Source organism: Mauremys mutica, chromosome 1 (genome assembly GCF_020497125.1).
Source record: "Mauremys mutica isolate MM-2020 ecotype Southern chromosome 1, ASM2049712v1, whole genome shotgun sequence".
NCBI lineage: Eukaryota > Metazoa > Chordata > Testudines > Geoemydidae > Mauremys > Mauremys mutica.
The window spans coordinates 84027659-84040654 of record NC_059072.1 but is presented as its reverse complement, the minus strand read 5'-3'; the positions used below and the strand labels follow the sequence as shown (position 1 = coordinate 84040654).

The 12996-nt window shown below is 47.0% G+C and overlaps 1 protein-coding gene across 2 annotated transcripts in view; it reads left to right on the top strand.

Annotated features, from left to right (window-relative positions):
- NTN4 (netrin 4) overlaps window positions 1–12996 on the top strand; it is a 95367-nt gene that overhangs the window by 37153 nt on the left and 45218 nt on the right. For both annotated transcript variants that reach the window (XM_045019669.1, XM_045019622.1), the window contains exon 3: window positions 3634–3912. In XM_045019669.1, coding sequence (XP_044875604.1) covers window positions 3634–3912 — 279 coding nt within the window. The remainder of the gene's footprint in view (window positions 1–3633; window positions 3913–12996) is intronic.

The following is a 12996-nucleotide window of genomic DNA, read 5'->3' as shown; positions in this document are numbered from 1 at the left end:
ATACTGAAGTCAATAATAAAACTCTTATTGACTTCAGTTGAGTCAAGATAGTGAGAGGTTTTTTTCCTTTTAATTGTCAGTACTACAGTTGTAAATATTGACCACATGCTTGGTTTCCAATGGGCTTTACAGGCAAGAATAATTGAAAATGATGGGAATAAAGAACCATGCCTGTAGCTATGTCTAGGATGAATTATTCCCTGTTTCATATTTCCCTCACTACTCTGATCTGAACCAGAAAAGACTTTCAGAAGCTATTTGTGTTGATCTTTAATCATGAGGAACCCAAAGTGTTAGTTTTTACTGAAAAATTTCAGCCTGCTTTTTCCATCACCTCAGCTAAAAGGAAATGAATGTCTAGAACCTGGGTGTTTTCCAGCCAATTTTCTTTCCATATTTGAAGGCATCTCATGTTCATGAAGCCCCTACAATGCTATTGTGGTCAAAATTATACTCTTTTAAATGTGGGTAAATAATAAACCCTGGGGATGTGTGCAGGTCCTGACATTGGGATATGTTTGGGTTTGTGTTCATACCTGCCTGATTTAGTTTTTTCTTCTGGAGGAGTATAAAAGAGGTGGGGTGTTACTGAAAGAGAGACAAAGGCCTTTGAAAGCACATAACTAATTATTTATATCCCTCATCCCAGGCTCAACACTTTTACTCATGGTGAACACAACTCTCCAGCCTGTCCTCCCACTGCCTCTTCCACCCTAAACTAGTCCCTTTCTTATGGTCTGTTAGGTAAAGAGAATTAGGTGCTTGACTACCTTTAAAGCTGCCAGTTGGACGATGGGTGCAACTTGGCACAAATGTGCTCTGGATGCAGAAGCAGCACATGCACCATTGTTCACTTTGCACTTGTCAAAGCCCGGAGCTGTGGTATTATGCGCTTTCTAACGTGCAGTGTCAGGCACCGGGATGTCCAAATCGCTGCTGTCACTAGCACACTGATTGCTGCCACATTTGGCACGCTGACAAGGCACACAAAGCATACTGCCGCCATTCAGCTCAGAATTGTAAAGAGCTCTAAATCTCCTTCCATCCCCTGACAAGGCTTCCTCTGGCTGGAATTTGGCAGTTCTGGAAGAATGCCAGGTCATGGCCAGAAAGGGAGCCCAGGCAGAGCTCTGGGGGTGAGAGAGCCAGGAGAGGCAAAGCCAGCCGGCTGGTGAGTTGGCAGCACCAGGAGCCAGTATTATTATTTCCTGCATAGAGTCATTCTTTTAAAGTTACAGTTTAGCTGGTTAGTTACTGGTTAGCTGAAACAACAATGTCCTTCAATAACAGTAGGGTTGTTTTTTTAAAAAGGCCTGGATTATCTATATAGCTTGTTAGCTGGTTCCCCCATTATCCGCCAAGGGTGGAGCCCAGGAAAAAGAGACAGGGGACCAAGTAAGAGGCAAAGTGCCAAGGACTGTAGGGAGAACAATTTAGCATCTGGCACACCTAAAGTGCTTCAGCTCCCCTCATGCATCTTGTATTCTGCCTCTTCTCCAGCGTCCTCCCCCCAAACTCCCCCACTGCTGGGTAATAACATACTTCGTGTTTACAGCCCACTCCACACAGGAATCTAAAATCGCTTAATAAACATTCATGAATTTAAACACCACCAGTGAGGTAGGCGGAGTATGTTTTATGAAGCCCATTTTACAGCTGGGGAAGCTGAGGGTTAGACCACTGTGCTTATTTCCCAAAAGTCACACAGGGAATTTGTGGCATGGTTGGGAATTGAACCCAACTTTCTTGGTGCCCAGCTCTGTGGTTTAACTGTAAGGCCTCCTTACCTGAGACCTTCAGAGAATCAAGATCATACTGTGCATTGAAAACTAATAATAATATTAAAGAACAACAAGCTTCTCCCTCCTCTGGGTTTCCCCGTATGTGACTTCTGTGTCTGTCTAGGTTAGGCCTGCAGCTGGTGGTATGAAGGCTGATTGCTACACCCACATGAAGCTCCATTGATTTCAGTAGGTCCATCCAAGCAGATTAGTCCACGTACGGCTATCAATCGCAGGATCAAGATTTGTGATTGTTAGGTCCCTGGGTCAGGGTCTATCTCACATTGCATCTTGTCAAGTGCTGAGCATATAGTCAACACTATACTAATGACAGTGTTCATGATCACACTTCATATTAAGGGTACATGTGTACATTTCATAAATGACTAATATCTTATAAGCATGATACATATGGGGTAATATGTGTTATGGATTGTTATAAGCACATCAATAAAAGGTTTTTAGATGTTTGTAAACAATTGATAAACTATTCATTCAAATAATTAAAAAAGTATTATTCATTATCTCTTTATAAGTGATTTAGAAATGTACCCTTAATATAAAGTGTGACGTCATCCTAATAATAATCAACGAATAGATTAAATACATTGCATGCTTGCTGTTTCTGGTATCACACTGTATAGACAACTACATTAACAAGTTCCAAATAAACCTCTTTAAAAAACTAGTTATTTTTATCTAGTGCTCTCCAGTTAAACCAATTTTTGCCTGTTCAGTCCTACTGAAGTTAAAATGAAGACTAAATGGTATTTCCTTAAACCTAAAAGGCCCCTAATTTTTCTTTCTTATCTCAGTCCTCTGGGTTATCTTCTTGCTGTCATCACTTACCACACCTAATCACTTTCACACTAGGAAGCACCATGGGTCAGACATGAGCCAAATATTTGGAAATCTGCTTTATTTGCCAAAAAATACACCCAGTTTTGGGAGTGGGGGTTAATAAGCAAATGGACAAAAGCTTTTTACATCCATTTTACATCCAATGCTCGCTACTTTAAGTAGTGCTTACTGTTGTGAGTAAGCCCATTGACTTCAGTACTATTTATGGTAAAGTACTATGCCAAGTAGTAAGGGTGAAATCCTGGCCCCACTGAAGCCAATGGAAAAATTCCCATTGACTTCAATGAGGCCAGGATTTCACCTAAGGGTTTGTCTACACTGCAGTTAAACACTGGCAGCTGGCGAGTGTTAGGTGATTCAGGCTCGCGAGGCTTGGATCCATGGGGTTGTTTAATTGCAATGTGGATGTTTGGGGTCAGGCTGGAGCTCAAGTTCTGGGACCCTCCCTCCTTGTGGGGTCCCAAAGCCTAGGCTGCAGCCCAAGTCTGAATATCTACAACTCAGTTAAATAGCCCCTTAGCCTGAGCCCTGCGAACGCAAGTCAGCTGGTACAGGCCAGCTGTGGATTTTTAATTGCGGTGTAGACATACCCTAAGTGTTTCCAGGATCAGGGTCTTTTTAAAAAGATGAGCAAGAATGCGTCTCCTCTGGATAAAACACTTTGCTACTCCACTACCTTGTAGATAGGACAGAGCACACTGGGAATCTCATTACTCAACTCATTACTTTCCTTCATGCACCATGGGGGACAGCTGTTCCCTAACATAACAGAGGGCAACCCTTCCGCTGATGTGATCAAGCTCTAAAAACCTCATCACATCTTACTGTCATATCAATTCCAGATGTCACAGACAGTCCAGTCAATCAAACCAGAGGCAAACTGTTCAGAGAGTGCAGAGTTTGCAGACGACACACTGCAAGCCTTTCGGAAGACTCCAGTTCACATCCCCAGTTCTTCTTTATTTATTTGTCTCTGCTTTTCTTTGTTCAGGTTATATACCGAGCTCTGTCACCACCTTATTCGGCTGAGGATCCGTACAGCGCTGAAGCTCAGGCACAACTGAAGATCACCAATCTTCGAGTGCAGCTGCTTAAGCGACAGGCCTGTCCCTGTCAGGGCAATGACCTGAATGCAAAGCCTCAGCAGTTCATACACTATGCAATCTATGATTTTATTGTAAAGGGAAGCTGCTTTTGTAATGGCCATGCTGATCACTGTGTACCTGTTGCTGGATTTATACCTGTCAAGGCAGCAGGAGTCTTCCATGTGGTATGTATGACCTGCATAAGCTTTACCCTAAGATAGACAAGAAATACAGTAGAGTTGTTTTTTGTTTGCTTGTTTTTGTACATAATATTCATAGATTCCAAGCCCTAAAGGGACCATTGTAATCATCTTGTCTGACCTCCTCTATAACACAGGCCATAGAAAGTCCCCAAAATAATTCCTACAGCAGATCTTTTAGAAGAACATCCAATCTTGATTTTAAAATTGTCAGTGATGGAGAATCCACCCTGACCTGTGGTAAATTGTTCCATCAGTGGGTAATTACCCTCACTGTCAAAAATGTACACCTTGTTTCCAGTCTGAATTTGTCTAGCTTCAACTTCCAATATAATTTATGTGTATAACCCTAGTCAAATGGTATCCCCCAAAATCAAAACAAACTGAACCAAAGCAGTGTTCTAATAGCGGGTGGCTTAGTGATCTAAGCATCAGGTTTGAACTACTTTAACTTCCTGGTGCCGTAGCTGAAAGCCGGGCAGGGTCAATTCAGATCCTCATCCTTCCAAAGAAGATAAATGACCTATCTGCAGTACATTATTGTGCCTCTTTCAGATGAAACCTTAAAAACTAAAGTCACTCTCTCCCACCCCTACCTTCCACCTAAACCCTTACTAAAAAAAGAGGAAATTAATACAATCCAACCAAATAAAACCTACCCTAAGCAGAGTTTAGACCCCCCAGAAGGCAGAAGAGACAGGGACTCCATGAAGTCTGCTAGGGATTTTGCTTTGCTATTACATGGAAGGCACTCAGATACTACCGTGATGGGTGACAATATAAAGCCCTAAAACAGATAGATAAGCTAGATGCTGGCTCTGTATAGACGTTAAAGTTCCTACAGTATTTGTTGTAAGACTCAGACTTTTCACATCATTCTGCAGAAGGCTGTGCACCAGTTGGCTGCCATCCTCCATCCCAGAGATGGCTGCATGTGTGTAGTTTGTGAAAGGCTTTGGGATCCTTTGCTGTGTTACAAACCGATTTATAACTGATTTATATGGATTTAAGATTTTTAAATGTGTGGTTATCATATAAAAGCATGTATCTGCCTTACCTATAGTGGAGTAGAACATGGACACACTCAAAACAGGTGACGCCTGGATCTGCAAGTCTAACTGGACTCTTTGAATGTTAACTGAAGATTAAAGTAAATAAGATGTTGATCACCAGCATTTTAACTATCTTGTCACCAAATTTAATTTGAAAACAGTGCATTAGTCACTAGAGGTCTGATCCAAAGGCCATGGAAGTCAAAGGGAATCTTTCCATTGACTTGAATGGACTTTGGATCATGCCTTTTGCTGAGGATGTCCTCTGCTTACTATCAACAGCACAACCATCTCAGGAAGTATTAGGCACTCTGGCGTAAAAAAAATGGGGAAAGGCAGGTTAACCAAATGCTATAGGTGAGGAAATCTGACATCTGGCGAGCTCCTTGGGAAAGAACAGAACACTCACATTTGAGTTAAATTATAGCCTCAAACATGAAGAAGATGGCATGTTTCCCCATAACAGAGCTAGTCTTATCATCTGAAGATCCACAAATCTGAAAGCATGCCACAGTTTGGTAAGTCTGTTTCAAGTAGCAAAACCCTGGTTTTCACAGCTGTTTTTAGAGTGAAATTCTTTGAAAGGAGCTGTTTCCTTGGGATTATTTTATTATGCTACAGTTGTGTGGGAGCATGCCCAAAAGCATAGCTGAGAGTTATAATAGAAGTTGTAGCCATACACACTTCATATGTAAGCAGAGTCTGGATGAGCTCTCCTCTGACATCTGGTGGTGAGCTGTGGAAAAAAGACTTCAGAAGCTGATCTTGTTTGCATGGACACAACCATCCTGTCTAGGTGCTCAGCATGATGGGACTGCTTGCCCAAATGTTGTATCCCCAGTCTCCTTGTTATTGGGGCAGGAGTTATAAAGGGTTGCTATCCTTGTTGTGTGAACCGAGGGCAGCAGAACTGTACCTGGCATACCCCAATGGAGGGACTTACCCTCAATTGAACAGCACTCAGTAGGCAGGGGACATGTGTTCCAAAGCCCAATGAGTTGAGAGAGGGTGGGGACAGGTACTTGCACTTGGTGGTGTGGGTCCTGTTTAAGGGTCCTAGATATCATTTGACCCTTCCTCTCTCCATGGTATAATAAAAGAGCTAATTTAGACTCAATTGAGAGTCTTGTTACATGCTAGAGAACTGAAATCACTGATACCTAGGACTAAGTATTAGACCTACTTTGAGACAGTATCTCTATTGCAAGAGACTGCCCAGTGTGCACCAGCAGTGAGGCTCCCCCACTAACAGCTGAAATCACTGAGAGCTGTGTTAAGTGTGTGTGCGGGGGGGCTGAAGACATCTTGGTGAGCAGGCAGCTGGTGGAGAGGTGTGGCCAGCAGCTACCAGGGTGGCTGGTGGAGAGGTGTGGCAACTGGCCAGCAGAGAAGCTGGTGGAGAGGGCCAGAGCAGAGCCCTGCAGAGGCATGGAAATCGGCCGTTGGAGCAACAAGCAAGTGCCCGAGCAGTGCAGCATGTAAGGTACCTCCTTACCACCACCCCTCACCTTCCACACAGGGTGGAAGGTGAACTCTGCAGATGAACCTCTGAACTCTGGGCTGCACTGGCCAAGGACAGCATCTGTGAGTGGGGTGCAGAGAAGGGATGGGTACGTTAAAGGGACTTTTGGGTTGCTGGACTTAAGACCCTGAGGGGAAAAGGACACTCCCAACTTACTTGGGGGTGGGTCTTTTGCTCATGGTTTGTGTTTATGGGCCTTAGTTGCAGTTTTTCCCAAATTAATGCTGAGTTAATTTCCTCCTATTAAAAGTTTTTGCTACATTCAGACTCTGTCCTTGTGAGAGGGGAAGTAAATCCTCTTAGGGTACGTCTACACTACAAGACTATTTCGAATCTACTTAATTCGAATTTGTGGAATCGACCTTATGAAGTCGAAGTTGTGTATCCACACTAAATACACTAATTCGACTGTCTGAGTCCACAGTAACGGGGCCAGCGTCGACTTTGGAAGCGTTGCACTGTGGGAAGCTATCCCACAGTTTCCGCAGTCCCCGCTGCCCATTGGAATGCTGGGTAGAGCCCCCAATGCCTGCTGGGTGAAAAAATGTGTCGAGGGTGGTTTTGGGTAACTGTCATCATTGAACCGTCACTCCCGCCCTCTCTCCTTGAAAGCGCCGGCGGGAAATCTGTTCGCGCCCTTCTCTGGTCGTTTACAGCTCAGACGCCACAGCACTGCGAGCATGGAGCCCGCTGCGATCATCGCTGCACTTATGGCCGTTGTCAACTCCTCGCACCTTATCGTCCACCTCTTCCACAGTCAGCTGCTGAGAAATCGGGCGAGGAGGCTCCGGCAGCACGGTGAGGACAGGAAGTCACAGAGTGGCGCAGACCTGTCACAAAGCAGGGTACGCCGCGCAGTGGAGATCATGGTGGCAATGGGTCAAGTTCATGGTGTGGAACGGCGATTCTGGGCACGGGAAACAAGCACGGACTGGTGGGACCGCATAGTGCTGCAGGTCTGGGATGAATCACAGTGGCTGCGGAACTTCAGGATGCGTAAGGGCACTTTCCTTGAACTCTGTGACTTGCTGTCCCCTGCCCTGAAGCGCCAGGACACCCGGATGCGAGCAGCCCTGACTGTGCAGAAGCGAGTGGCCATAGCCCTCTGGAAACTTGCAACGCCAGACAGCTACCGGTCAGTAGCGAACCACTTTGGCGTGGGCAAATCTACCGTAGGGCTTGCTGTGATTCAAGTAGCCCACGCAATCGTTGAGCAACTGTTCTCAAAGGTAGTGACCCTGGGAAACGTCCAGGTCATCATAGATGGCTTCGCCGCGATGGGATTCCCAAACTGCGGTGGGGCTATAGATGGGACTCACATCCCTATCCTGGGACCGGCCCACCAGGCCAGCGAGTACATTAACCGAAAGTGCTGCAAGCACTGGTGGACCATAGGGGACATTTTACCAACATCTACGTCGGGTGGCCGGGCAAGGTTCATGACGCGCGTGTGTTCAGGAACTCTGGTCTGTTTAAACGCCTCCAGGCAGGAACTTTCTTCCCGGACCACAAAGTAACGGTTGGGGATGTGCAGATGCCTACAGTGATCCTCGGGGACCCATTCTACCCACTAATGCCCTGGCTCATGAAGCCCTATACAGGCGCCTTGGACAGTGAGAAGGAGCTCTTCAACTACCGGCTGAGCAAGTGCAGAATGGTGGTGGAGTGTGCTTTCGGACGTCTCAAGGGGAGATGGCGGAGCTTACTGACTCGCTCGGACATCAGCGAAAAAAATATCCCCGTTGTTATTGCTGCTTGCTGTGTGCTCCACAATCTCTGTGAGAGCAAGGGGGAGACCTTTATGGCTGGATGGGAGGTTGAGGCCAATCGCCTGGCTGCTGATTACGCTCAGCCAGACAGCCGTGCCGATAGAAGATCCCAGCGGGAAGCGCTGTGCATCCAGGAGGCTTTGAAAGATAGGCTCCTCGGAGAGCAGGGTAACCTATGACTCTCCAGTTGATTTACAGAGAAGCTGAACCTGAGCCTGTTTCAGTGACTGTTGACTTCGATCTGCGGTTACATACCCCGTTCTCCAGGTTTCCCCCCTTCCAACACACGTTTTAAAATAAATTTAATGGAACACTGATTATTAATAAAGTTTTCTTTAATTATGAATTCCTGTTCAAGGGTTGAAACATGGACGCGGACTGTGGTGGGTACGGTGTGCACTGATGTCCAGACCGCTTCTACACTAGAGGAATGACAGGCTCCTGCTCCTACAGCGGTCTCTGGGGGGAGGACGGTTGCAGGTGGGTGTGCAGGAAGGGGTGGGTTTGCAGGAAGGGGTGAGGGGTGCCGTCTTTGGGACGGAGTTTGGATGCAGGCTCTGGACTGGGGGTTGGGGCGTAGGAAGGGGTGAGGGGTGTGTGGGAAGGGTGAGTATGTGTCCATGGATGAGGGCTCTTGCTGGGGCTCAGGGCATCGGAGAGGCTCGTGGCTAGGGGGGAAGGGCATGGTAAGGGCAGCCTGCCTTGCCATTTGTGGATGGCAGGCGCTAGGACCCTGGGGCAGCATACACCTCACAGACTGACCCGGGGCAGCATTCACCTCCCAGAATGACCCTAGTGCCTAGTGACTGCAGTCTGTGTGTGTCCTGCTGTTGATCCTGCCCCCAAGTCTGTACCCTGGTAATGGAGGCTGTCCTATGCGATTAAAAAACCCCTCCCCCCCCTTCACACAAAGTCTTCTGACAAGGAAAACGTGACGGAAACAGTGAATAACAACAAACTACTTTTAATACTCAACTACACAGTGGGGGGATGAAACTTGGATTTGGGACTGGGTGATCCAGGAAGGGAAGCACTTCTCATACTTTAGGGAATGAGAGCTGTTTGGTACATGAGCGCTCTGCTGGGGTGGAGTGACAGTTTTCACGGCCCCTAGCGCCCCTCCTTCTTGTGATTTTTGGTGAGGGGGGGACAGGACTTTGTGGCGGGGGAAGGCGGTTGCAGATACAGTTCAGGGGGGCTCTCTGCTCCTGTCTGCGGTCCTGCAGAACATCTACAAGGCGCCGGAGCGTGTCCGTTTGCTCCCTCATTAGCCCAAGCAGCGTTTGAGTCGCCTGCTGGTCTTCCTGCCGCCACCTGTCCTCCCGTTCGCTGTGTGAGCGCTGGTGCTGACATAGGGTCTCCCTCCACTGTCTCTGCTCGGCCGCCTCAGCTCTGGAGCAAGCCATCAGTTCAGAGAACATGTCGTCCCTAGTCTTTTTCTTTCGCCGCCTAATCTGCGCCAGCCTCTGTGAGGGGGATGCCGGGGCAATTCGTGAAAGACCTGCAGCTGTGTGATGGGAAAAAGGAAGTGATTTCCTTGCAAAGATACATGTTTGCGAACACTGAACACAGTCTACTCAGTTTCTGTGAACAAGACCATACAGGGCACCTAGTCTCACGAGCTCTCAGTACAAGTTCGAGATTTCGGAATACGCTTTCATTGGCTGCGGTCTTGCACAGGAGATCGGACAAGCGGGGCGGTACAGCTGAATCCGTGTAGCAGCTAGGCCTGGTAAGCACTACACTATAGGCTGCTTAACAGTTAATGGATAGCTGTGCCCTCCCGCTGAAGGCAATCTGTAAAGCATAAAGTCTGACCCTGTTCCAGCCCCTCGCGGCTGTGCACAGGAAAGATCACTGTATGCTTTTCCTCTGTGGCCTCCAACACGTGGCTGTTAAACGAAGGTCATTGCTATGCAAAGTAAAAGTCAAGCATTCACAATAGTAACAGTACACTAATTGCCCTAATTAGATGCAGCAGTCGCCGAACGAGATTACCCTGAGGCGGGTCACTCGGAGAGAGAGAGAGAGGATGCTGCTCGAATCCCTGCACAGACCAGGACCGTACGCTGCAATGCTGGTGGAGGCAATGATTCCGCTGTACATTAGGATGGCCTGGCGCGGAAGAGTGTGCTTCCACGGAGCACCAAATAAGGCACCTCTCCCCAGGAACCTCCTGCGGAGACTTTTCGAGCTGCTCTCCGAGAGCTTCGTGGAACTGTCCCAGGAGGATTTCTGTTCCATCCCTATATGTGTGGACCTTCTCTTTATATAGTTTGTTAAGGAAAAGTTTTTATATAGTTTTTACATATTTTTTATTCCTGTTTTTTAAAAAATAAATGTTTCCATGTTTATAGCACTTACCGACTGATCCTTCCCCTGATTCTGAGTCCGGGTTAACGGCCGGGGAGGGTTGGTAGGGGATCTCTGTGAGGGTGATGAAGAGATCCTGGCTGTCGAGGAAAGCGGTATTGTAAGCGCTGTCGCCTGCGTCGTCCTCCACAAACCCTTCCTCATCTTCCCCATCGGCGAACATCGCCGAGGAACTGCCCCTCGACACTATCCCATACTCAGAGTCCACGGTCACTGGTGGGGCAGTGGTGGCAGACCCACCTAGAATGGCATGCAGTGCCTCGTAGAAGCGGCATGTCTGGGGCTGTGCTCCGGAGCGTCCGTTTGCCGCTCTGACTTTTTGGTAGCCTTGTCTCAGGTCCTTGATTTTCACGCGGCACTGCGTTGTATCCCGGCTGTATCCTCTGTCTCTCATGGCTTTGGAGACCTTCTCGTAGGTCTTTGCATTCCGTTTGTTGGAGCGCAGCTCCGAAAGCACAGACTCCTCGCCCCACACAGCGATCAGATCCAGGACTTCACGGTCTGTCCATGCTGGGGACCTCTTTCTATTCTCGGATTGCATGGACTCCTCTGCTGGAGAGCTCTGCATCGTTGCAGGTGCTGCTGAGCTCGCCCCGATGTCCAACCAGGACATGAGATTCAAAGTGCCCAGACAGGAAAAGGAATTCAAATTTTCCCGGGTCGTTTCCTGTGTGGCTGGTCAGAGAATCCAAGCTTGGACTGCTGTCCAGAGCGTCAACAGAGTGGTGCAGTGTGGGATAGCTCCCGGAGCTAGTAAGTTCGATTTGCATCCACACCTAGCCTAATTCGAGATAGCCATGTCAAATTTAGCGCTACTCCCCTCGTCGGGGTGGAGTACCGAATTCGAACTAAAGAGCCCTCTAGGTCGAATTAAACGGCTTCCTAGTGTGGACGGTTGAGCGGTTAATTCGAATTAACGCTGCTAAATTCGATTTAAAGTCCTAGTGTAGACCAGGCCTTAGAGGTGCCCAGGGGGTCGTGTGTAATTGTCCCAGGTCACTGGGTGGGGGTTCGAGCTGGTTTTGTGTTGTATTGTTGAAAAGGAACCCCCTATGTTCTTATGTTATGTTCTTAGATACGAACCCAGCCCTTGTTGCTGCTGGTTTAACCTGGCACAAGGGTTACACATATATGAATATATTCTGTAGAAATAATAGTGCACAGGTAACAGTGTGAAATAAGGAAAGAAATCAAAGGCCAAAACAGAAGAACACCTCCCCACAATTGAATGGGACATTAAGGGCTGGTCTTCACTACGGGGAGTTCGATACTGCTGCAATCGATGCAACAGGGATCGATTTAGTGGGTCTAGTGACAACCTGCTAAATCGACGGCAGAGCACTCTCTGGTTGACCGGTATTCCAGCTCTCCGAGAAGATTAAGGTAAGTCAACAGGAAACCGTCTCCCGTCGACACAGTGCAATGAAGATACCACAGTAAATCAACTTAAGCTACGTCGTCTCCAGCTATGTTATTCACATACCTGGAGTAGCGTAACTTTGGTCAACTTACCCCCGTAGTGAAGATAAGCCCTATGTTGATAATTTAAATGCACAAATGTCAGGAAATTGAAATATAAAGTTTCTACAGCAAAGTTAACTCTTAGGGCCTACTTTGTTAGTCCATTCCAGCCAGCATAGGAGCAGCCACAAGGCTTGCATCAGGTACTGTTTCAGCATCTGGTCAGCCTAGGACAGGAGAGTTGAAAAGATGGTTTAGAACCACCCAGGCATTTCCCACCAATAAGACCAGATCAGTTGAGAATTGAGCCTCATGGGCTAGATCCTTATCTGTGGAAAATCAGCTGAGTTCTGAGGACTTTAGTGGAGTTACATCAGTTTACACTAGCTGAGGATCTGGCCTTGTGTGTTTAATTTTAATATTTCAAAAGGGCCTGGTGTCTGAGAGAAAACCTCGGGTGGGTGCGGGAGAGGGGAGGTTTGTGGGGACTTTAGCTCTTTAGTTAGAAGAACCCAACGAAATATCAGGAAAATAAATTCATGTAGAGGAAGCATTTTACTTAGAAATGTACACAGAAAGTTTACGTGTGCTCTGAAGAGTTATTGTGCCAAATTAGAAGATGAAATTCAATCACTAAAGTTTGAAACAGAAGGCTGTCAGTCCTGCTTTCAGTGCAAATCTTAACACAACTTTAGCCTCCAATTTGTCACTAACATCTGCATGGTAAAAGCAATTACCAAAAGTGGAAATATAGAGGCTTTAGTTTTCCAATAAGTACTGCAGAATTTGACACAAAAGCTACTTATCACAGCCAGAATGCTCAAAAGTGGGTGCCTGGAGTTAGGGACCTTCATCCATATTTCTAAAAAGTTTCTTCTTAAGATAAAACTTT